General features: G+C 49.3%; 1 protein-coding gene across 1 annotated transcript; it reads right to left on the bottom strand.

Moving 5' to 3' along the window:
* Window positions 1-1033: 1033 nt before the first annotated feature.
* Window positions 1034-26565, bottom strand: Rab20 (RAB20, member RAS oncogene family). Its single transcript, XM_038327094.1, has 2 exons — window positions 26211-26565; window positions 1034-2012 (listed from the first exon to the last, which is right to left on the bottom strand). Exons 1-2 carry the CDS (start codon window positions 26380-26382, stop codon window positions 1480-1482), a joined length of 705 nt encoding a protein of 234 aa, XP_038183022.1. The 5' UTR covers window positions 26383-26565; the 3' UTR covers window positions 1034-1479.

Here is a 26565-nt window from a genome sequence, read left to right as displayed (position 1 = left end):
ATCCTGTCCCTGAACATGCAATCATTCAAGGAATGTTTCCTCAGCTGGGACAAGTCAGAGAACGCTGGGGAAAAAAAGGTCCTGGGAATTTACCCGCTCACTCAGAACCTCAAACACGAACTGCAAAAATCATGTCATGTCACAACAGTTTTACTCGGTGAAGTGTCAAAGAGTGGCCCCAGGGTCTCTGAGTCACACACTTCCCAGATGTCACTGGTCAAGATACAGCTCACAGACAGGAAGTATAGCTTCTGCCCCTACTGGGGTGCTTCAGACACTCCAGTCGAAAGTGAACTCATCCACTCTCAGTTTTTAGCAAGCTATTGTGAAACGGAAGGTCGGGCTCTAGGATCCCTACTCCAGCAGGAGGAAGCCTTGGCCTTGGCGGTAATGATCCATCGCACACTCAGTGGCAACACTATCTCTTCTGAACGATGCAGGCGTCTCAGGGCCAGCCACTCAGGCCTGCAGCAGCGGTTAGCAAAGCCCGCCCACGGATCTGACAAGGGCAGCCCTCCCAGCCTCATGGAGCCCCAGTTCCCGCCTGCTAGTTCTCAACGAATTGTCTAAGAACACAGGCGCTATTGTCTCCCACACTTGCCCGTCAGCTTCTCGAAGAGCAGCCGCCTCACCACACACAGGAAAACCACAAAGGGATTTTGCCTTGGACTTGGGGGAGCGGAGCTTCAGACCAGAACAAGGCTGTGAATGTAGCCACCACTGCTGTTCAAGCCGTCCAGGCAGCTTGGTAAAAGGCTCATCCAAATACCCTGGAATTTTCAGACCTGGAATTTGCAAGGACCAAACAAAACTTTAGAGGGAGAGGGAGAGAGGGAGGGAGGGAGAGGGAGAGAGGGAGGGAGGGAGAGGGAGAGAGAGAGAGAGAGAGAGAGAGAGAGAGAGAGAGAGAGAGAGAGAGAGAGAGAGACTCACTGCCATAATTTAATGACAGGTTCATGGCCACCGCCCCCGCTCCCAGAATCAAGGAATCTCCTTGGGTTCAAATAAAGCTAAACACTCCCAATAACAAAAATTTTCCTCAAATCCTTTTTAATAACATGTAGCCCACCCAGGTTCACCAGGTTAAAAAAAAGTCACTCCTGATTTTGTATAAATTAACCACAGAGACTCGGCATCAGAATGCACCAAGTACAGATATCAAACAGGAAACCCCAGAGAGCAGACATGGTGCAGGATGCAGTGATGGTGAGAGTCAAGCCCATTGCAAGGCAGCTCCCAAGACTGCAAGCTGCATGACGGTGGTTGATATGCATGGGGCAGTAGACGAGGCAGCACCAGGTTGGCGCCACAGAGGGTTTTGGTCCCACCTCCTGGTACCCAGAGGTCGCTGGGGACCCTGGCCTGTATTAGCCCCTGGAGGTCATTTCCACCCAGCGCCCTCTATACACACTGTCCTGTGCAACTTCTGAGTTCGGTAGCTCCCACACACGCCAGGGGACAGGAGGGAGGCCTCGGCCATCAGGTGCAGCACCCAGATCTAGTCCGCTTGGGTGTTTTGCAGCTGGCTATATCCACAATCTGGGATGGCTCCTCAGCCCTGTGCCGGGCGATCATCGGCACCACCAGGTCAAACAGGGTCTCAAAGAGGAGGTCCACATTGTGCCCCGTTTTGGCACTGGTTTCAAAGCACATGCGCTCGGCAGCTGGCATCTCCCCCTCGTCCAGCATCTTGTACTTCAGGATCTTCTTGTAAAGGGCCATGGCATCCTCTGGCTGCACCTGCCTGTGTACCTTGGAGGAGACACAGCTGCCCGCTGCCTTCCCAGAGGCCGCTCCTTCCTTCTCCCCACCCTCCGGGGCCCGCTCCATGGCCAGGTCCACTTTGTTTCCCACGATGGCAAACAAGCAGTCGCTGTTGGCTGTTTCCGTCAGGCCCAGGAACCTGTCCTCCAGCTCCAGCAGACTCTGCCGGTGGTTCACATCATACGTAAGGATGATAGCGGCCGCCCCCCGGCAGTACATGGAGCCCAGGCCATGGAACTGCTCCCGGCCTGGCAGGAAGCAAACAGAGAGAGACGGTTATTCATCTCAGGATGCACCCACCATGAACAACCCTGTGGGCAGTCTCTCCACCCTGACCCCCCCCCCAAAGGATTTAGGATCCCAGGGCAGAGGACTGACACACTAATGGCCAGATAAAGCTGGTCCAGGTGGCCAATCAGGACTCCATGCCCTGCTAAAACTGGCCCAGGTGACTGAGCAAGGCCCCGTGTCCAGTTAAAGCTGGACTCTCCACTGCAGACACCCCAGCAGTCCTCACGCCATCTAACCACTCAACACTGTCAGTATTCGGGACGAGGGACACACAGGTGCCTCCTGGTCAGAGGGTAGCTGCCTGTTCTCACTTTAAAACAAGATGCTTTGAGGTCCTGAGTTCAAATCCCCACACACGTAAAGAGCTACACAGTCAGGCATGGTGGATGTCGCTTAACCCTCAGGAGCACTTGAGAGGCAGTGTAGGGTAGATCTCTGGGAGTTCTGGGATAGCACTGAGACCCTGACTTGAAAAATAAAAACCAGACATGGCCACATGCAAACCCATAAACCTAGCCCTGGGGTGAGGAGAAAGGAGAGACGCCATGGCTTGTAGCCCCTAGCCTGACTCCAGATTCAGTGACAGACACCCATCTCCAGGGACTAAGACAGACAGTGACAGAGTAGCTCACTGAGTGTCCTATTCTGACCTCTGTGTGAGCATGGGCCCACCACCTTTATAAAACACACAGCGCGCACGTGCATACATAGACACACACATGCGCACGCACGCGCGCACACACACCTGTGCATACATGCACACACACACACGCATGCACAGGGAAAAAAGGAAAACTGTGCTTTAACACGAAGCTGCCAGGACTTGAGATGCTTCAGAGGCCAAGAACACTGGTGCTCTTGCGGTGGACCTGGGTTCAATTCCCGGCACCCAGATGAGGGTTCACAATTGTCTGTAACTCTGCCCTCTTTTGTCCCCTGCACAAGCACACATGCAGGCAGAAAACACCTTTACACATAAAAATATTTAAAAACACAGTACTGCCCACATGGGTCTTGGTTGTATGTGTGTTTGTGTCTGTGTATCGTGTGTCTGTGTGTTTCTGTGTGTGTAGTGGGTACTTAACACCCAGCCGAACAATGCTGTCCTTTGAATGTGTGGCTTTTGTCCCACTGCAGAGTCTGCAAAACTGATAAGACAGACCTTTGCTTACAAAAGAGAAGTGCTCCACCTAACACACACATGCATGCACACACATACACATATACACGTGTATATACAACACACCCCAAAACATACACATATGCAAACACACACACACACACACACACACACACCAGACTCCTCTCAGCACAACCTTCCAGGATCATGAGGTTTTCAACTGTGACAATAGTATCAGTTCAGCCACCAGATTTCACGAGACTGACCACAAGGACACAGAGTGGTGATAATTCCACCAGCCCTGAAAGAATTTTTTTCAAGTCTCTGTGACATAGTTCACTCAGGACAAAGAAAGAACTGTATTAACACCCACGCCCCAAACGGCTTTCTGTCCCAGATAAACTGATTTGAAGCTCGGTGTGGTGGCACACGCCTGCAGTCCCAGCACTCAGAAAACAGGAACAGGAGGTTTCAAGTTACAGGCTAACCTGGGCTACACAGCAAGACTCTGTCCGGAAAAAAAAAAATAGGAGGATTTGCCTTTTGAAAAGTAAATGGTAATTACACAAAAATAAAGATCATAAACATTGAACGAAATAGGAGATATGAAACAAGAGACCCCAATGAAGCCGAGCAGAGAGCCAATGAATGGTGCCTGCTGTATTATGACCAGCCGGTAATGACGTCAGCCAATCAGGTGCAGAACTTACACCAGCTGAAGAACCTGCCAGCTAGTCTTCAAGCTGAAATCTGTATGTAGCTCAGCTGGGCAGTGGTGCACGCTTTTAATCCCAGCACAGTGGCAGGTGGATCTCTGAGTTTGAGGCCAACCTGGTCTACAAAGTGGGGTGCTTGGGAGGGGGTGGGGGAGCAGAGAATCTGCAGCTCTTTGAGTTGCTAATGAGAGTCACAGGCACGGATGTGGGTAGGCACTGTCCATAATAAGATGGGCCTAGCTAAAGGTAGCAGGGATGAAGAGGGGAGGATCCCAGGCATTGAGACAACGCAGAGAAACGGATGTCAAGAGGACCTCCCTCGTGGACTGATTTTTCAAACTCACCTTGTCTTCATATGTAACACTGTATGTATCCCTGAACTTGTACACAAGTCAGGCAGGCTTGAACAGATCCTGAGACCCTCCCCCTGGTAACATGTGGGTGTTTAACCCTCTTGCACCCTCCCTCCTTCCCACGTTGGATTCCTGGGTCCTTCACCAAGGTGCTTGACTTCCCTGAGAACTGAGCTAACACCAAGGAACTACAGGCAGTGTGTTATGGCTCCTCTTAGAACCCTGGCGCTGGCAGCCAGAATGTCCTCCTGGGGACCCAAAATCCACACAGAAAGTCCCTGTCAGTCTGGCAAGCCTCTTAGCACTGAGTCTGAGTTTCCCCGTTGTTGAAATCCAAGTAGCACCTGTCTGTCAAGGAGTTGGTTGAGAAAATGAGAATGACTTCATCCTTGTAAACAGCTCAGCCCTGCACCTAGCACATGGTTAATAAATCATGAGTCTCAGCCTCCCACTCAGCCCTCATGGAGTGCACGCTCGGTCCTGCTCTAGTCTCCCAGGCTTGCTGCCCACACGGCAGCTGACCCACGCCCTGCTGTCTCCCTGATTCTTGAGAACGAACTTCTCCCTAATCCTGGCACTTCCCTGACTGGCTCTTAGACCACAGTTAAAAATGGCCCAGAGGTGAACGTGGGGAAAACGGAAGTCAACGGCCTGCAGTAACCCGGCTCAGCTACTGGGGCTCTGAAAACAGCCCAGTCATTTTCAACTACATTCTCCAGTCTCCCCAAGCCAAACAGCCCTCGAGTCCAAACGTCTGTGGTTTTTATTTCCATATTCCGCATCACTGAATGGACTGGTATGTCTGGCAGGAATCATGTACAACCCTGCCCACACATTCCCATTGAGTGGGGGATGGGAGGGCAGTTCTTTTAAAACTACTGATACTCAGACCCTAAATCCACATGGATCAGGAGATAAATGCAGTGTGCAGCCAGAACTGAGGTCACTAGCCTGGGTCCCATTACCAGAATCATAGAAAATAAACACATTAAAAAAAATAGCTGCTGAAACGTAAAACTCAGATGAATGTTATAAGTTCCATGCAAGCCCAGAAAAAGGGAATTTGTGCAAGCAAGCTCTGCCGCATGCATCTCTGCAGCCGATTGGGCGGGAGCTGCAAGAACACCCCTGTGATGGTGTGGGCAAGAAAGATATGGCAAAGGAGCACTGAAGCAGAGGTGGGGACAAGGACAAAGGTAGGAGCCAAGAGCCCAGCTTCGGAGACCTGCACGATTCAATCCGGGCAAGCTGTGATAAGCTTCTCCAAATACGTTAATTTTTTTTAATGAAATTAAAATTTCCCCAGTGTTTCCAACTTCAACCCATCAATGCTACTGCAAAGATTATTTTATCTCTACCTCATAAAGCCAAGGGAGTGTTAGGCGACACTTACAGCCAGACATAAACTATTTTTGATACACCAGATCTACAACATTTCATCTGCATCTGTTGGAACAGCCTGCAGAAGGCACAGCTCTGCTGCACACCGTGCCCCTGTGTCTGTGCTTGGTGCGCTTGAACCCAGTTATCGAGTTTCGGGCAAGGGGCAGGAGATTAAAATACACAAAGACTTACACAGACAGAGAGACAATGACACGGGTCATCCTTGAATTCCCCAAGAATGCCCCCTTTATTGTGTTCGGGGGCAGATTATATAGAGATAGCCACGCCCCAGCCAAACCCACCAGAAACTACTCTCCTGCCATCAGGAACCCCTGAAGGTCTCGTGCTCAGAACAGCGGTAGGCACTCAGATCAGGGGATTACAAGAAATTCAAAATCTGGGGTCTCACTGCTCCCAGCACAGCTCTCCAGGGATGTCTACAAAAAACAAATAATCAAACCTTCACTCAACAAGGAGAAGGGGACAACATGTCTCCCTAGATATGTGAGATGGGCTGCCGCCCGCAGCCTCCACTGCAGACAGTATATACAGAGTGTAGAGCAGCAAGTCAAGGGCTTTCAGTGCCACCAGCAGGCTTTATCTGAGACTCTTCCATGCACCAGGGCTTTTCTAAGGGAACAACGTCGATGGCCGTGGTGGTGTGCACCTTAAATCTCAGCACTCAGGAGGCAGAGCTGAGCAGATCTCTGTGCATTCAAGGCCAGTCTGGTCTATCTAGTGAGTTCAAGACACCCAGGACTATGTAGAAAGACAGTTTCCAAAAATAAACAGTATCATTGATGACATCCTATGGAACAGGCCATGGCACAAGCCCCCTCAGGAGGACCACAGGAGAGGGTTTTGGTCCAATAATGTCTGACTGTTCCTTTGACAATGTCTCAGATGAGGCTAACACAATGGGACCGTCTGCAATTTAGTATTCTGGCTCAGGAAGCCCCTGGGAAGTTCCCAGAGCATCAGCCCAGGCAGAAATCCAGACATCCTCTTTGCATCTCAACCTACAGAGCTTTCCCCAGGGGAAGGGCCTAACACTACTGGAGTGATGTTTTGGATTCTTAGAACCTGTACACTCAGAAATAAGGGTGCATTTAACTGCTGAGGTTCCCCAAGAGGTATAGAGTGGTCTCAACAGCCAGTCTTTCTGACACATCATCTCTAGAGCAGCTACCAAGGTCCATTCCTAACACACACACAGAGGCAGCCTCAGAGAGCTGCAGTTTCAAGGGTGACTTCACCAGGACCTGCACAAACCTGGTCTGAGGCCCCGCAGTGACCACGCACCCAAGAAAAGGCCTGATAAGGGACTTTAAAAGCTAGAGTAGCACTCTGCCCTATGGTGGTTTGAATGAGAACACCCCCCACAGGCTCATATATCTGAACGCTTAGTCACCATGGAGTGGAACTGTTTGAAAAGATTAGAAGGATTAGGAGTTGTGGCCTAGTTGGAGGAAGTGTGCCACTAAGGTGTGAGCTTTGCGGTTTCCAAAGCCCACACCAGGCCCAGTGTCTGTGTCTCTTTCCCTGTGGATCAGGATGTAAAGCTCTGGAGTTACCGCCCCATCAACACGAACGCCTGCCTGCGGCTGCCATGCTCCCCCTCCCCATAACAATAATGGACTAAACCTCTGAAGCTGTAAGCAAGCCCCCAGTTGACTTGATCTTGGGGGTCTCTCTGCAGCAATACAACAGTGTCTGAGATGGAACCCACTGCCCACTTCCCTATTATCAGCCCCTTCCTGACCCGTGGCCCAGACAGTGTTTTCTGCTGAAAATCCAATGGTGGAAATCCCCTGCAGCACACACAGACGTCCTTCAGCCTTCAAAGTATGAGAAGCCACAGAACTGGCAACTGTCCAACACTGGTTCTGCCTGCCAGAGTTCAACACAAGGGCCCACAACAGAAAGGTGGAACTCCTAGACTCAGCAGCCAGCCTCAAGTCTGGGACCATCCTTCATGACTGAAGGGTTTGGGGTAATGGAGACTGTAGCTAGGAGTCTAAAACCTGAGATTTTTCTGGTTTTAAAGTGACTTCCTCCTTTCTTATTTCTTAAATATATGTCCCATGAGAAAGGGAATTTTCTACATGGTAAATCCAAAGCCACTTTCCCACACTCATCCCCAAGACTCACACAGAGGACCTTCCTGGAAAATTAAGTTAGGGTTTAGAGAGTTTTCTGAGCTATCCAAGGGCATGTCCACAGAGGAGATGCACAGAGAAGAAAGCCCTGAGACTCTGGAGAGACTCAGTCACTAGTCGAGAAGTCTATACACCAGCAGTTCTCAACCTGTGGGTCTCAACCCCTTTGGGGTCACATATCAGACATCCTGCATATCAAATTATTTACATTACAGTTCATAACAGTAGCAAAATTACAGTTTTGAAGTAGGAATGAAAAGAACTTTATGGTTATTTTAACCACACCATGAGGAAACTGTATTAAAGGGTCACATGTTAGGAAGGTTGAGAACCACTGGTCCATGCCTTGCTCAGACCACTCACCAGCAAACCACCCAAACCAGACCCATCTGCACCAGAACCAGATCAGAAGATTCCCACATGGGGAGGCAGCCCAGGCTCCCTGCCTCAGCCCAGCACTGGCTCAGCCCAGGGGGGCCTTCCCACTTATCTGGGGACATCTGTCCCAGGTGGCCAGATTCATTCTCGACATCTGACTCTGAGACCCAAAGCCCAGACATGGATGGCCATGGTGGTGGTAACACACACTCCCAAACACCTACATACTGGCCTCCTGTCACCCCTGCAAACCCCCACTCCAAGGCCAATGGCAGCATCTCTGAATACAGAATATGGCATTTAAGATGCTTTAATAATACAGCTTCTTTTTTTATGACAATAAGACATGTCTGCTCCTGGAAGCACCAATCTACTTCAAAAAAGATAATGGGCATCAAAGAAACTCCACATGGAGTTTACTTTCTTGTGGCAAAAGTTAAGTCACTGGGCAAGAAAATGCCCTTGTGTCAACTGCTGACAGTATGCTGTCCTAATTGGACAAGCAAGTCACAAAGGAGAATGACTGTCAAACATTGTCAAGGCAAGGTGGGACAGTCCTTCTAAAATCTTGCTTCATAGAAAAATCTGTTGACTATTCTAGACCTTTAGGCTGAGGATGGATGCCCTAACAGTGGGAACTTGGGTGACTGTCCAGGCAGCCAGCTGCTTCTGCCATTTCTCACATGTTTTTGGAGGTCATTTGCTTGCACTTCCTGCTTACTCAGTTAATATTATTTTCTTCTTGGGTCTCGGAGGTAGTTGAAGGCTAGATAGCTATCATTATAATTGTTTTGTTTGCAAGACTCAGAAAAGAAATTCACTTAAGTGTAAAGTGTACAAGGTTGAGAGCTATCAAAAGATAGTTTGGGATGATAATGCAAGTTAGAATAGAAAATGAATTAGCTACAACATTTTGAACTCACCAAAATGGATAAAGGAGTATTTTCTCTGGATTTGTCAAATGCAAATGTACTAGACATTGTTGGTATACTTATTGCTTATATATAGTGTATATAGTTATTGTACTTATTGTATATAGCTTTTCTTATATTAGTTACAACCTTCTTTTATTTTAGACAAAAAGGGGGAAATGTGGTGATATTTTGTTTGTGATCTAACAAATAAAGTTGCCTAAAGATCAGAGTGTGGAGCTAGCCAGTAGTTAGCCATAGAAGCCAGGCAGTGGTGACACATACCTTTAATCATAGCACTTGAGAGACAGAGGAAGACAGATATCTGTGAGTTCAAGACCACCCTGGGCTACACAAAATTGATCCAGTCTAAAAGAGCCAGACAGTGGTGGCTCACACCTTTAATCTCAGTCCTTGGGAGTCACAGGCCTTTAATCCCGGCACTAGAGAGGTAGAGACAAAAGGATATGGCTGAGTGGAAAAAGGAATATAAGGCAGGAGGAGACAGGTGCTCACAGTATTTAGTCTAAGGATTTACAGAGACAGGATAACCCATTTGGTCTGAGAATTTTGTAGAGGTAAGAACTAGTGGCTGGTTGCTCTGCTTCTCTGATCTTTCAGCTTCTACCCCTAATATCTAACACCGGGTTTTTATTAAGACCAATTAGAATTCAAGCTATATCTACACACACTATAAAATTAATTAAAGGTATGTTTATCTTAATATTGTGTATTATTTAACCAACATAGCTATATCTTCACTTCAACATACAGTCCAAGTTGTTGAAAGCAACTGAGGCAGTTGTCTGGGCCACCACGTCTAAACTGAGTGTATATTTTACACCATGCGACATCGCCACTGTTCAGTTAACACAGACATGGCTATGTTTAAGCAACAAAGATATAGATTCTCTGAGGCAGAGACCACCTGCATCTGTCCACTGTCCATTTGATACCCAGTTTCCAGACACAGGGATGCTCCATCATCACAGGAAGGAGAGGCCACCTGCCTCTGTTCACCCTCAGTGTGGTACCCAGTTCCCAGGACACAGGGATGCTCCATCATCACAGGAAGAGGAGGCTGCCTGCCTCTGTCTACCCTCAGTGTGGTACCCAGTTCCCAGGAAACAGGGATGCTCCATCATCACAGGAAGAGGAGGCTGCCTGCATCTGTCTACCCTCAGTGTGGTACCCAGTTCCCAGGAAACAGGGATTCTCCATCATCACAGGAAGGAGACTGTGAAGGAGGAAAACAGCACCAACATCTTCAGTTTTACTGACCCTCACAGTCACCACTCAGGTGCCAATCAAGCCTGTATCTTTTCCCTCTTCTTGATTACAAGCCAAGCCACAGATGCTAGCAATTCCAATCACCTGGAATCTAACTACCCTGCCTGCCCCAGTGTCTCACATCTCAGCCCTTCCACTCAACAACTGCTAAGGCTTCATGGATAACCAGGAAGCCCAGTCCCAGGCCCTGGTGGGAAGCCGGAGAAGGTCAAATGGATCTCTGACCATCTGACCACACTCTGTTCTCAGCCCCAGATGGGAAGTGGCACTCAGGACACTGTGCCTTCTCAGAAGCCTGACACCCAGGCCCTGGTGGGAAGCCGGAGAAGGTCAAATGGATCTCTGACCATCTGACCACACTCTGTTCTCAGCCCCAGATGGGAAGTGGCACTCAGGACACTGTGCCTTCTCAGAAGCCTGACACAGAGTTCTGACTTTCAATTCCAAAGGTGAGCAGAAGGCCGGGAAATACCACTCACATTCAAAAATAGGTTAAGTTTACTCCACAGTTGCTAAAGTGAGTTCAGCTGTGCCCCAAGAAGACCATCCAAACCCTCATGCTCACCTTGTGTCTGTGACCTTATCTGGAAACAGATGACTAGCTACGGTAGGGTCACACTGGAGGGTGCCCAGTGTTCAGCAGGCTGTGAGCCACGGCCATGGGAGAAGAGGAGACACACAGAGGTACAGCAAGGTCTGGAGAACAGAACTGTAGGATCCCCCAGATGAAGGAAACTTGGTTTCTGCCCTGGAGCCAAGCCAGCCACTGGCACCTGAACTTCAGACATCCAACCTCCGGAATTTCAAGAGGGTAAGTTTCTATTGTGGTAAGCCACAGAGTGTGTGAGACTGGCCAAAGCAGCCCTGGGCAACTCAGGCGCAGACTGGAGGCCGCCACCCCTCAAATCAGAAACCATGAACGGATCAAAATTCACAGTTCCTCTTCCTTAGTGTCCCCACTATGCACAAGGGTCAGGAGGGCAAGAGGCATTCTCCTCCCACCCCAGCCAGCCAGCCCTCGTCCCACCTTCAAAATCAAGACAAGCCAATCATGAACCTCAATGGACAAGGAGAAGTTGTTAAGGGGATCAGATGACACTGGACTTGCGTCACAAAACCCAAATACCACCCCTGAACCAGGTCAGCAAAGCCACTCACTTCCTGAGCACGAGACTTACTCGAGGACAGAGATCTCCAGAGACACCAGCATCTGGCTTTGTTTCTCAACCTGAAACCCAATCCCAGGCCACCGGGTGCAGGAACGACCTTCGCCCTCCCTTCGGACTGTGTGAGAAATGAAGGGCCAAGTCCGGCTCTTTATCACTCTTGACAAACACAGGAAGAAGAGGTGTAACCCCAAAAAGCTGCCCCCACTAGAGGCCAATGACCTACCCGCCAAAGCAGGCCTCCTTGGCTGCGTGGGGGGAGGGGCAGATGCCCTGCCCTGCCCTGAAGCACAGAACCTAGGATGTAGAGCATGTGAGACGGTGCCAGGCCATAGTCATAGGAGCCACTGTCCACACAGGCAGCAGGGCAGGTGACATCAGGGTTCCAGTCCCTGCTCCTCATACCATGGACACTGTCAACCTCGGGTCCTACGTTGGGGAAACAGAGGTCAGGAAATGGATGCTTGTGGTCTAGGGGTGGCTCTGTCAGAAGCAAGAAGACCTGAGTTCAGATCCCCTAGGATCCACTTAGAAAGTAAAAGATAACAGTGTGCTTCTGTAATCCTGACATGGAGAGGGGAAGAGAGGCAGAGCCCTGGGGCTCCCTGGACAGTCTACCTAGCCAAACTGGTGAGTTCTGGGTTTAAGGAGAGACCCTGCCTCCAAACTAAGGTAGGTAACAGCTGAGGAGGACATATCACACAAACCTCACACAACCACACAACACACACACACATATACACACAAAAAATAATAAAAGCCTTTAACCCCAGCACCCGGGAGGCAGAAGCAGGCAGATCTCTGTGAGTTCGAGGCCAGCCTGGTCTACACAGCAAGTTCCAGGATAGGTTCCAAAGCTACAGAGAAAACCAGGCTCGAAAAACATAAAATAATAATAATAATAATAATAATAATAATAATAATACGTTGGTATGTCATAGTCTAAAGAAATAATGGATGGGGGCTGGAGAGATGGCTCAGCAGCACTGGCTGCTCTTACAGAGATCCTGAGTTCAATTCCCAGCACCCACATGATGGCTCACAACCATCTCTAGTGGGATCTGATGCCTTCTCTGGCATAAGGTTGTACATACAGACAAAGCATTCATATACATTAAATAAATGAATGAATCTTAAAAAATGGAAGAATGGAAGGAAGGAAGGAAGGAAGGAAGGAAGGAAGGAAGGAAGGAAGGAAGGAAGGATTGGGCAAATCCAAAAAATCAGAGGATCTTAAGTAATGATAAGCACGGCTCCTCCCACAGACGCAGCCTCCTCCTGCAGGCAGGCGACTGCACAGAGGAACACAGGGTCTTTCTCAGAGACAAGACATTATTGCCCCCCTACACACTGGAGGTGAGCAGAGAATTGGATTCACAGGACTGCATTTCCCACTTGCAGAAACAGCTAAGCTGAAGCAGTCAAAAGAGCCTGACCACAGTCACCCAAAGCCAGCACATGAAGAGGTAAGCCACAGCTACCTCTAACCACTGTGATCACCGAAGGCAGGGTGACAGGGAACTCTGGGCAGCAGCGTCGGAGTCACAGTTAAATACACCGCAGAATTTTCACCCAGATCATCGGTGTCATCTGGATGGTTTGTTTGGTCACTTAGAGGATAAACAGAAAGAAAGCACATGGCCCACAGAGATGACAAACCACAGAGAAGTTGCAGCCATGGCTTGGGTTTGACAGGGGTGCTAGGGAAACACTAAGGTGGACGGACAGTGGCCAGAGCTGAAATCACAAATCTTATGAAACAAGAATTTACTGAGAGTAACCCAATCACACCAAATAATGTGAAAAAAAAAAAAAAGAGACGTTCTTCAAAGCCCAGGAAAATACACTTACATAACAGACTTAGCTGTGAAGAAAAAAGCACCCACAGAAAGAACCCCCATAAAGCCACTCTCCGGATCTCCCTTTCCTTCAATAGACACTGTGTGGCCTGCTGGCGACTGATTCTCCAAGGAGATTAACAAATAAAAATTCAATCGCTTGCAAAGTCTGCTTATTAAAACAGGAAGCTAAAGTCTGCTTCAAACGAGTTTTAACTTGCTTCAAAGTCAAGACTGGACCACAAGAACCACATTAAGAGTCGAAAGGGGCCTTCTTGAAATGCGTTATTCAGAAGAGGCTCTGGTGGACACATCACTCTGCAAACGTCCCGGAACACAAAGGTCTTTGCTGAGTGAAGAGTTTCTTCCTTCTGCAGCTTACCGAGACATCTGAGAAACACATGGCAGGGAACAAGCAGCCTTCTGGGCTCTATCTTGGGAAACAGGACCTGACAGAGGCTCAGGCCTTAGTGGCCTGTCACTTAAGCAGCAGGAAGGGTGTGTTCTGGAAAGACTCATGGCTTGCTCAGATTGCTTCTTTAATACAGCTCAGGACCACCTGCCTAAGCAGCTCTACCACCAGTGGTCTGGTCCCTTCCACATCAACTGCCCACAGGCCAATCTGATGGCATTTTCTCAGTCAAGAGCCCCTCTTCCCAGATGATTCCAGCTTGTGTCAAGTTCTCTGCCAGCACACTCTGGCTGACATAGAGAACTCAGAAGACCCAGCGTGTGTGCCCATTAACAAGCAAAAACTCAGCGTTCCCCAGTGGATTAGACCAAGAGTGAGCCTTAAGGTTGAATCCTCCACTTTCCCTTCCTGTATTATCTGTTTGTCCCTAACGAAGGGCTTTGCCCTGTATTTATTGAACAGTACAGAAAACATTCCATTCATTATATTATTTTATATTTACCTAAAATTATATATAATACATGTAAATATATAATATATATATATACATAAGATATATGGATATACAATAGGAAGCTAATCCACTTGATCTGACAAAGCTCTCCACAAGAATCATAGGTTAAATTGAGTGATGGTGGCACACTCTTTAATCCTAGCACTCACAGAGGCAAGAGGATCTCTGTGAGTTTGAGGCCAGCCTGTTCTATAGAGTGACTTCCAGAAGAGCCAGAGAAATCCTGCCCCCACCCCAAAAGAAAGAGTCATAGACTAACAAAAAACTAGTACCAGACATGAGACACCTCCTTTCAAGTGATTGACGGGACAGTCCAAGAGACTCCCAAAACAATACAGACTACGGGTGTATGCAACCCTTGGTTAGGAGTGGTGGGTAGGGCCCTGTTGCGGAAGACACCACATACTTAGGACTTGGATGAGACAAACAGGATCTGACAGGAATGCCTCTTTTCAGCAGTCTAGCTTCCATGGCTCCAGAAAATATTATGCAAGCTGCCAACAGAGAGAAGCAATGAGAACAGCCGTATCTAGCTGTAACACCCATGAACCATGGCAATTACAGCATGGTAAGGTGTACCCTAAAGGTACAAGCGGTGGGACATGTTGGTCATAAGACAGCTGTCTCATTCACTTAAGGTTTACTTAGTAGGAGGGAAATCACGCTAGTGCTAGACACCTAGGCAACTCCCCAGGGCTAGTGATTCCATGGACCTTAGAAAAGAATCGCTGCCACCATTTTGCTAGATCAGCCTAACACCTCACTGAAAGGCCCAGACCCTCACCCAACCACCATCCCACCGGCCACTTTGGCAGCCATGACAGGCTGCGGAAAAGATCCAGCAAGATGTAGGCTCTTGACTCAACAGGATGTGCTGAGTCCCCGACCTTGCCCATCTTTGCCCTAGTTACTGGGAAAAAAACTGCCAGGTATCCAGGCTCTGGAGTGTTTGAACCAATCAGAAGTTAGCTGGTGGGCTCTGAGCGTGCTTGAACCAATCAGAGTTAGCTGGCGGGCTCTGGACGAGCTTCACTGGTAATGGTGGAATGCAGTAACCGCACCCCCTCCATGGTCTCCAGGTATAGCAGCCTTTACTCAAAAGAAAAGAGTCTTTAAGGAACATGGGAGGTGTTCAAGGGAGGATGGCTGGGAGGGCATGGCGGGAAGACAGAGGAGAAGTGATGTCGTTCTATTTCAATTGAAAACAATTTTTTAAAAAAAGAAAGCATTGCATGGAAAGGAGTGTGGGATACTTTACCAAGATCTTTAACAGTGTTTTACAAGGGATTACGTTATAGACTCCAGCTGACCCCAACTGATGACCCAGATAACAAACAGTACTTAAAATAAGGTTATCAAGTTGATCCATGTGGCTTTCAACATTTATGTTGGATATTTGTTACAGGAGGTTGCTTTAAAACCTGCTGGTTGCTCTCAACAAATGATCATCGCAGAACACACATGCACACAAACACACATGCATGAACTTGTGGCTCTGAGTCAGGGGCATGGAAGACTACATAACTGAAGAGTAAAGCTATGCATTAGTTTAGGCTGTAAACATTAAGACTATGTGGAAAAACCAAGGCAGGCCAGGGTAGTTGTTACAGTGATCTCTTAAAGGCAGGTAAAGTTCATAGGCTAGGCAGGGGTGTGGTAATGCAAGCCTTTAATCCCAGCATAAAAGAGGCAGAGGTGGGTGGATCTCTGGGAGTTAGGAGGTCAGCCTGATCTACTCAATAAGACCCTGTCTCACAGAGAAAGAAAGAAAAAAAGAGAGAGAGAGAGAGAGAGAGAGAGAGAGAGAGAGAGAGAGAGAGGGAGGGAGGGAGGGAGAGAAGGAGGGAGGAAGGAAGGATAGAAAGAGGAAAAGAAGGGAAAGAGACAAATAGACAAAGACAGGGAGGAAGGAAAGAAGGGAGGGTGGGAGAGAGAAAGAAAAGAAAAAAGAAAGGAAAGAAAGAGAGAGAAAGAAAGGGGGAGGGAGGAAGGAGGACAGACACAGGCTGACTACACAGCAGGATATCAGGTCAAGTCTTAAGTGACCTTGAGGAATATTGTTAACTTGGCCAGGAAGGCCAACAAACGTCCCAGCCTCTGAATGTAAGAGATACTTTCATAAAAATGGCATCACTACAGGTAACCCGAGTTAATCTGATTTGAAATTAATTAAGTTTGGAATGTGTTTTGCAACCTCTGTAGAAAATGTGGCTGGCTAAGTCAGCAATAGGTCACCAGTTCTGATAAACGCGAACATGTCCTCAAACAGTCTGGAACTATGGCCGCTGCAGACGGCACATGAATGCAGCCATGGTCTCCCTGCTTGGCACAGTGCTACAAATGCAAGAGACTTCCCCAGGAGGGCACCTCCTTGTGCTTTTTAGTCTGCTGTGATCTCACTTTCCTGATTGTTTATTTGTGTGCAGTGCTGTGCAGTTGGTGCACCCTTGCACGCGTGGCCGTCAGGGAGCCATCTCAGACATCTTCCTCCGGTCGTCTCTGCCTTAGTGCTTTGAAACAGGGTCTCTCACCGAACCTGGAGTTTGCTGGTTTTCAGCCAAGCTGGCAACGCACAGGTCCATCTTCCTGTCTTTACCTCCACCTCCGCTTTACCCCCAGCACTGGGGTGACAGGTGAGCACACATGCATGCCAGGCTTTTTATGTTGGTATCAGGGATCCAAACTCAGCTCCTCATACTTGTAAACCAAGGGTCCTTACCCACAGAGCCATCTCTGTAGCTTCTGATGATTTTTGCTAGAGAACCACAAAAAAAAGTAAAAAAGCAAGTCCCCAGAACTGTATGGAGCAACTTTCCCTTATGCCTTTGCCTCAGTTCCTAGTCCCACATCTGTGGATTTTGGGGGGATGGAATAAGAAGTGTCCAGCTTCCTAATCTGGCACAGGGACATGGGGTTTGCCCCTTCCCCATTGTGTCCTGGCCCTTTGTTAAAAATCAACTAACTGCCAATGCGTGAGTTTATTCTGGGCTCCTGTCACGCTCCGTCAATCAAGGCACCTGTTGTTAGGCTTGTTCATTCCGATTTGTGGTATATTTTCAGGTGAAGTAGTGTGAAGCCCCCAGGGCTCTTCTACTTGGTCTGACTGCTTTGGTTATTCTGGATCTCCAGAGTTCCACAGAAACTGGGTAGTGGTGGGGGTTTAACTTTTGTTCTTCTTTTGTGAGAAAAAAAAACAGCATTAGAATTGAATCTGTAGATCATTTTCGGCATAGATATTTAACGATAGTTTCACAATGCACGGACATGTGAGCTCCTTCCGAGTATTTCTTTCTTCAGGTCCTGTCATAAATACTTTAGTTTTATGTCACAGCTTGTCTTAAGGCTTTTATTGCTGTGAAGAGACACCATGACCACGGCAACTCTTATAAAGGAAACATTTAAGTGGGGTGGCTCGCTTACACTTTCAGAGGGTTCAATCCATTATCATCATGGCGGGGAACGGGGTAGCGTGCAGGCAGACATGGTGCTGGACAAGCCGCTGAGAATACTACAGCTTGCAGGCAACAGGAAGTCGACAGAAACACTGGACGGTATCCTGAGCATAGGAAACCACAAAGCCTGCCCCCACAGTGACTCCCTTCCTCACTCCAACAAGGCCACACCTCCCAACAGTGCCACTCTCTATGAGATTATGGGGGCCACTTACATTCAAACCACCACACAGCTCTTCCACCACCTTCATTAACTCTATTTCCAGTGTCTGATTTATTTCCAATGCTATTCTAAAACAACTGCTCATCAACTTATTTTTCAGATAGTTCCTTGCTGGCATATAGAAATGCCACCGACTTTTATAAGTGGGTTTGTGTCAGGGCCAAAAGAAACAGGGACAAAGGGCTAACCACGGTGCCTATTAGGATACCAAAGGACACTCAGCACCTCTGGCTCCTCTCAGTTCTTCTCCCCCCACCCCTGCCCTAAACCTCTCCAGCCTGTGGGCTTGGCTTCCCTTCCCCAGTTTCTCCTTCCTATGTAATCCTGCCATTTTGGTCTCGCGCTTTCTATGCTCCAGGTTCTTGGTTCCTTTCGCCCTCTTGGTTCCTTCCCATGTTCGTTCTCTCTCTCTCTCTCTCTCTCTCTCTCTCTCTCTCTCTCTCTCTCCCTCCCCCCCCCCCCCTCCCTCCCTCTCTCCTCTCTCTTTCTACCTCTCTCTCTCTCCCTCCCTCTCTCTCTCCTCTCTCTCTCTCTCTCCCCCTCTCTCTCTCTCTCCCTCCCTCCCTCTCTCTCTCCCTCTCTCTCTCCCTCCCTCCCTCCCTCCCTCTCTCTCTCCCTCTCCCTCCTCCTCTCCACTCTCTCTCTCACTCGTCTCCGCCCCCGACTCACCCCCTCCCCTCTCTCTCTCTCGCATCCCTCTCTCTCTCTCCCCCCCTCTCTCTCTCTCCCTCCCTCCCTCTCTCTCTCCCTCTCTCTCTCTCTCTCCCCTCTCTCTCTCCTCTCTCTCATCTCTCTCTCCTCGTCTGCTCTCCCTCCCTCTCTCTCTCTCTCTCCCTTCCTCTCTCCCCTCTCCCTCTCCCTCTCTCTCTCTCTCTCTCTCCCTCCCTCTCTCTCTCCTCTCTCCCTCCCTCCCTCTCTCCCTCCCCTCTCTCTCCCTCCCTCCCTCTCTCTCTCCCTCCCTCCCTCTCTCTCTCTCTCTCTCTCTCTCTGTCTGACCCCACTCCTCTCATGCCCTAGTTCACTCTGCTGTCTGTGTCAGCCTGCTACTTCCTGCTACTTTGTCTCCCTGCTCTGGACTCTCCCAGATGCATTCCATTTGGTGTCCTGGAACTTTATTGTTTGCGTTTGTCATCTCTAACAGGTTTTTGTAGCCATTACATTTTTCTCTGTAAGCAAAAGCCTGTTGTCTGCAGACTCAACGCCATTTCACTGCTTCCTTTCCAGTGTGAAGGCCTTTTTTTTTCTTTAATTCCCTTGCCTTGTGGCTCTGACCAGCAGTCCTAGCAGAGTCTCAAATAGAGCCCTTCCTAGCGAAAAGCTTCCAGCTTTTACAGTTGCGCATGTTCCCGCTGGGCTATGAGGCAAGGCTGTGCTGTGCGGTCCCCAAGCTCTTCCGTCAGTCCGGTCAGTCCATGTGCAGCCATGAGTGACAGGAAGCTCCTGCCTGGATGCACCCAGTGAAACAGTCACTCCAGAAGAGCTGTGAGCCAGCGGCCTCCCAGACAGTTACAAAGCTGCTCCTCCTTCAGCTGCTGTTTTATTGAAGCACACCACGACCCGCCCCTAGGCACTGTGACATTCCTGACTGCTCTCTGGTCTTTGGGACAGGCATGGGAGTGTATGTTGTGACACAGATAGGACATCGCGCCTCACTCCTGGCTGAGCCTGGCCGAGCCAGCCGTTCACACGCAGCACATCCTGAACTTTGACACAGGACTAAGTGTGCATCTGTCTTCAGGACTCCATGCACCAGGAGCTGGCTACAGGACCAGTCTTCAGCCAGAATGAGCACATGCATGCAGCAAAGGAGGCACCCTGCCCCATGGCCATGCCTAGCATGGGACTGCAGACTTCAGACAGTCAAAAATGCTCCTCAGCTGGGAAGAATATGTGATGAGAGAGAAGAGCACTGAGGTATTTGAACACATTCCTGTTGAGTCTGGAGCGTAGCCCCAGCCCCTGGCATCCATCTCAGCCCCCTGGACTGGGAGTATATTGGTCTGGACTCCAAATCCCAGCCTGCCAGGTCCAGGGAGGGGTCAGGACCACTCCCACAGGGTATTTAAGTGGGCTCCCAGAGGAGAAACACTTGGTTCTGGGTTTGCATGGGCTCCCTGCTTTCTTGTCTCCCCACCATGCACTCGGCCACCCAAGAGCACTGTACTTAATAAAACAATGGGCATTTTGATTTGGTTTGATCTGACCTAACTGGATTTCTTTGTGTCGGAGCTGTCCTTCTTAGGATTTTTTTTCTTAACAATTCCTCCAGTTAGTTGTGTGATAGGCAGCCTTAAGGTGGGATGGTTTTAATGTTGGCACCTCAGTACACTGTTACACCCTTGCAGTTCACGGATATTGCCTGCTCAGTACACACTACGCGGTGATGTGCACTCGCATACAGGGGTCATGAACACAAACATTGAGAGCTCTTTCCTTCACTCTCTCCTGAGTATGACGGCATCCCGGGAAGGGCACAGCAGGGGTTGGTGATTCAGTTAAACCCTGGAATACTTCACCAGGCTCTGACTCCAGCTCAGCCACTTCCTCACTGTGTAAACTCCCTGTGGAGAGAGTCTTGCTGCAGCTTGCCAGGGTCCTTGAAAGGCAAAGAACAAGGCTGAGAGGGCACCGTGAGGTCTCCCCTGACGTTGGTATGACGGGTATCAGCCTTGCAAGACTGTAGCGGGGAAGGTAAATGATTCTACGAGCTGACAGCAGCTCGAGTGCCCCCCATCATCAGTGACATCCATCCAACTCATTCATTCAAGGACGCTCACTCCCGATCTAGGCAAGCTCCCTCCGGGAGTCACCAGTGGAAGCTATTGAGGAAGTGGATCTTCATGCCTAGACACGGCTGAGACTAAAGCTTAAAGCTAAATGAGGAAGGAGCTAGAGAGACAGCTAGAGGGTAAAAGCACTGGCTGCTCATCCAGAGGTCCTGAGTTCATTCCCCACCACCTATGTGGTGGCTCACAATGGTCTGTAATTTCAGTCCCAGAGGATCCAACAACATCTTCTGACCTCTGTGGGCACTGCATACATATGGTACCCAGACGACACGCAGACAAAATATTCATGCACATAAAATAATTTTCTTTTTTTTTGTTGTTCTTGTTGTTTTTGTTTTTCGAGACAGGGTTTCTCTATAGCTTTGGAGCCTGTCCCGGAACTCACTCTGTAGACCAGGCTGACCTCGAACTCACAGAGATCCACCTGCCTCTGCCTCCTGAGTGCTGGGATTAAAAGCATGCACCACCACCACCTGGCCAACATGAAATAATTTTATCTAAAAAAGAAACCTGAGCCACACCATAAAAAATGGCGCCTCAGCTAGGCAAGTTGGGTGACAGTGTTAATGCTTTGCGACACAATGTTCCTTCTAGACAGCACCAGTAGAACTGTAATTAAGGAACACCATGCCTGGGCTCTCTGAGCACTACATAAACACACCCTGAGGAACTGTATTTCATGTTTGCTAATTTAATTCCACTTAGGCCAGTAGCTTTTCAAGAAAATGCCCCACTTGGAAAGTTTCCAGGCTCAGGAGCTTCAATAAAATTCTAATAATCTGGGGCTGGCAAGATGACTCAGCCGGTGTGCAAGGCTGATGATCTCCGTTCCCTCCCCAGAGGCCATGGCGGAAGCAGAGAAACAACTCTATAAAATTGTCCTCTGACCTGCATATGCACGCTGTGACATGCATGTGCCTGCCTATACACACGTACATGAGCAACGAGCATGTTAATGTCTTTTCTAAATTCTAGTAGTCTCTGAGCATTCCACAAAATGAGTGTGGTAAATAAATACCCCTCTAATTTTCAAAACGAAAGGAAAAGGCAAACACACCAAACTCCCCGTTTTCTGAAATCCGTGGATTCCATTCCTGTACATATTTACTGGAAAAGAGAGAAAAGCTGTTAACAAAGACTAGTTGCAAAGTCCTCTGAGTCCATGAGTCAGGACACCCTGCCCAGCAGTTACGGGACTTTTAAATTACAAAAGCTTCAGGCGCTGAGGAAATCACATTGTCTTTCGAAAGAGTCTTTACCCAGGCACAAAAAGTGCCCACACTGCCTGCCAGCTGGGAGATTCCAATGTAGCTATGACAGCATTTGACAGAAGTTACACTGTAATGAAACGGAAAATACAACCAGAAGGCTGCCCCAGGGGTGCTGAATCCGATGGGAGTGGTGGACCTCTTTCCCTGTCTGCAGTCCACCTAAAAAGTTTTACAAAGACAGAAGAGGTAGAGAGTAAAGCAAAGACGCCTATTCAGCCAACCTCAAAACAAGGAGAGATCAAGGAGGACAGGACCCTCAGCCGCAGGGTTCCAGGGAGAGAGACTCCACCAGCCACAGCTGTTTCCAGAACAGAAGACAAAGGAGCCAGAAGCCATGGAAGACTCCCGGAGCTGAAGCAGCCCAGACGGGATTCCAGTGATAAGAACACAGCCCTGCTGTCATTTGAACTGTAGCCAGCTGAGGACCTCCGACTTCCGGACCAGGCAGAGATAATGCACATTGTTTTCAGTTTCTACTTGCTAGAGCAGCAAACCAAATGAACACTAAACCTAGAGATTGCCAGTGATGGGGGTGGGCTACCATGTGATACATGTCCACCGTGACGTGTGAAGTGGCTCAGAAGTGCCACTGCAGAGGTCAGGAGCAGGTGGGCCGTGAGAGAGAACTGGCCTAGGCTGCCTAGAATGGCTGTGGAAACAAGCTGTGTAAGTTCACTGGTGGGGAGGCAGAGGGAAGCGTCCCCCCACCCCCGCCAGCATCACCTTAGGAAATCCGGAGTACAAGGCCTCGGCTCTGCTGGTGAACCTCTCTTGGAAAGGAGTGAGTTAGAGGAACCTGGAGGGAAGGGACATGGTCTCAGGACACTGATCTGTGACTCTGTGTGTGTGTGTGTGTGTGTGTGTGTGTGTGTGTGTGTGTGTGGTGGGGGGGAGTGGCAAAGTATTCAGCCGAGGAAGCTGAGGACCTCCCAAGCAAATGCCGAAGGTGTGGCCTTGCTCTGCTGGAGGTGAAACCTGGCTCTCCCTGCCACCTGTATTACTGCAGAGAAAAGAAAGACAGAGGGCGGCACTGTCATTGGAAAGAAAAAGTGACAGGTGAGGCCCAGACCACAGTGAGTACCCTGTCAGGAAAGTCTGCTGTGTCCTGGGTGTGTAGAACAACCTTCTGTTAGCATATCAAAGGACTAAAAGGCCAGAGCGTCCAGCAGCAACAAAGAGAGAGCCCTCTGAAGAGAGCAAGGCTGTGGACAGCAGGCTCTCACTCCCCACCTATCTGCAACCCCTTGATCCATGCCACAAGCAAAAGCTCTATCCAAGAACCCAGTGGCAACAGCAGCAGCAGCACCAACACCACCAGGACGAGGAAGAAGATACAAGGGCTGAGCACAGATGGAGGAGCAGGACCCAGTTCTGAGCTGACACTCTAAGTTGCTTTCCCAAACTCATCTCTAGGGGTCAGGCATTGGTAGTGGGAGTTGGGACGACTTTGAGGCTGCAGCCAGAAAGAGCTAGGACAAACACACGAGCAGTGTCCGGCCTGCAGGAGTCTGTACGGGTCCCTCAGCTACTTTCTCATACTACTGTACTGCCTTCCAAACAGATCTGAGATTGGTAGGAAACTCAGAAGATTTCCCCCTCTTCTGGAATCTGAAGCTCCAAGACCAGCCCATTACTGTGGAATAATCCTTCTGTACACTGTATAAATTATGCCATAATTGGCTTAATAAGAAGCTGACTGGCCAATAGCTGGGCAGGAAAACCAGACTAAGGACACTGGGAAGGAGAAGGTCAGAGTCAGAGGAGTCGCCAGCAGGACACGGAGAGGAAACAAGATGTAGATTAATAGAAATGGGTTAATTTAAATTGTAAGAGCCAGTTAGTAATAAGCCTGAGCTATCAGCTGAGCATTTATAATTCATACCAAGTCTCTGCATCAATTATTTGAGAACTGGCGGGCAGGAAAGAAAAGTCCGCTTACAGCCCACGAGATGCACACCGGGATAACCCCGAGATGACGGTTGTTCTAGTCTGTTCAGTCCACTGTTGTGCTGGAAACACAACTTGGCACATGGATGATGCTTGGCATCTGTTTGCTAATGGCAGGTAACACCACCACACCGCTGGCAGCTCTGATCATCCCATCCTGGCCTGACCATACCACAAAGGGTGAGAACCCCCTCTGTACCAGACCATCGGAGAAAAGTATTTGAGTAACCAGAGAACAATGGGGGATGCCTGGACCCCTACAGACAAGGTCTGCACCCTACATGCCTGCCCCTGGGCTACCTCTGAAACTCTACACTAAGAGAATAAGATGCCTAATGAGCTGGCAAGCCCCTCCCATCCCCAGCCACACCCAGCACTAGTACTTAGCAAGTTCCAGGTGCCAAACACTGACTTTGAGTGAACAGTCAAAAGTCAAAACGCAAATTCTGGGCAGCTGCTGTGTTTCTGACTACAGCTTGTCGCAAAGCCCTCACAGGTGTGTGCTGCCACCCACCTACAGAGCTGGAGAGCTAGCAAGTAAGTTTCAGTCAGTCTTAGTTATGGAAATTATGCTAAAAGTCAGCTGGGGATAAGGCAGGGACTTTACGCTAGTTACTGCACACAGAATCCTGAACAGTAACTACTCCCTCTTCTCTGCTCCTTCCAGGTGACTAGCAGCCCAGAAGTCACCACCAAAGTAGGCACCAAATTGGTGACATGGGCCACTGTTGACTCTGTACCTCAGTCCCCCAAGCAGTTCCCCAAGTATGTGTGTACAGACATCAGGAATGTGGAGAAGGGGCCTGGCCACCCCGCCTTGCTCCCTCATCATCTGGCTTCACACTTGGTGTTCCAGGAACACAAAAGCAGCAGGGAGGCTGGGGAATGAGTTGGGTTGCTACCAACCCCACACGAGGAACCGGCAAAGTCTCAGGATATCACATCAGCAGTGTTATGAAATCCTCTGGTGACCAAGATCATCCTTGGCCTTGATGAAGAAAGTGGTTCCGCACGTCAAAGTGAAACTGCTCCTTCATGCCCTTCGGGGACGTGTACTGGGGCCACATGTCTGTGTCTAATCCAGAAACATCAAGAGATGGGGGGGGAACTGACCAACTCCGTGTTCTCCCCCCATACACCAAGGGCAGCAGTTAAACCCGGCAAAGAAGCAGCGCTCTGTCCAAGACTGGAAAAGGAGTCCACAGACTGACTGGTCTTGATTCTCTAAGACTGAATCCATGGGCTCTCAGTGCCAGGCAAGCGGACAGCCTGAGAAAAAGCAGACACTTTACCTACAACCTGGAGTGAAGTCAGAGGAATGACGTGGAAACTAGGAACCAGTGCATTCCCCACGGGAGGGCTAAGAAAGAAACAGGGAAGAGCGGGAAGAATAAGGACAGCAGAGAAGGTGCCAAAGACAGCCACTAACTCAGTTTTCATCAGAGAGTGCATTACTAGCCCCAACAGATTGATATGCCCAAAACAAGAAGTTAGAGATTAGGAGCAAGACTTTTGAGTACACCAGAACTTGGAGTTTCAGATATCGGAAACTTCATTCCATGAAACTATACCATTTCCAGGTTTGTTTGTTCATTTGTTTGTTCACTTAAAATATCTTATTTCTTTATCATGGAAAAGGAAGAAAAAAACGGAACAAACCAGTGCTAAATAACCTATAGTCCAAAACGAAGATGGACCTACTGGAAAAATCACAAACAGTACACGCACTAAAAATAATTGACTACCTATCTTAAAAATGCCAGTACAGGAAGCTATTCCACGCACATGACTTGCTTACCAGCCAAGACCCAGCAGTGGGTAAATAACCCTGAGTCGCTGAGGCCAGGCGATTCCAGCTCGGCTTCCCAGTTGACTCACATCCAGGGGTGGCGATTCAACACTCTCTGCCTCAGTTTTCTCGTCTATAAGGGGGCCAATAATAGCAGCTCTGCTCTACACCTCGAACTGCTTGGCACACCAAAGGAGGGTACCCTGAAGGGGACACTAAAGCACCTAAGATGCGGACTAGACATCTCTTCCAGGATAACCTGGATCTTTGCGAAGACGCACAGAGTGGGCTGAACTGGAGATTTTCCCAGTCAGCAAAGCAAGACAAGTGGGGACAGAGGAGCAGTGAACGCCACAGTCGGAGGTGGAGACCCTGCACCTGGAGAGGACAACTCCTCGCCCCGCGGAGCCCGAAGACAGCCTGTACCGGCGGCGCCGCCCTCACCTGCGGTGTCCCATAAGGAGATGTTGAAGGAGCGCCACTGCTTCAGGTAGAAGGCGCCGCCCACGGTGCTGACCGTGTCCGGGAAGCGGCGCTCCATGTAGCGCTGAAGCAACGACGTCTTGCCCACGTTCATGTCCCCCAGCAGCACGATCTTCCCGTCCGGCTTCCGCATGGTGGCGGAGGAGGTGGTTCCTGCGCCCCTTGGTCACCCGCCCAGGGTGCCAGGGGTAGCGGGCCCCAAGCTCCCAGGGACCCCGGACTCTAGTGGTTCAGACCTGAGGTCAGGACGCGCTGAAGTGCCAAAGAGGAAGCTAGCTAAGGCTCTCCGGGAGAGAGTGAACTCAACCCAGAGTCC

The sequence above is a fragment of the Arvicola amphibius genome, chromosome 4 (genome assembly GCF_903992535.2).
Source record: "Arvicola amphibius chromosome 4, mArvAmp1.2, whole genome shotgun sequence".
Taxonomy (NCBI): Eukaryota; Metazoa; Chordata; class Mammalia; order Rodentia; family Cricetidae; genus Arvicola; species Arvicola amphibius.
The sequence above is the reverse complement of the archived record's forward strand: the minus strand, read 5'-3'. Positions and strand labels throughout refer to the sequence as shown.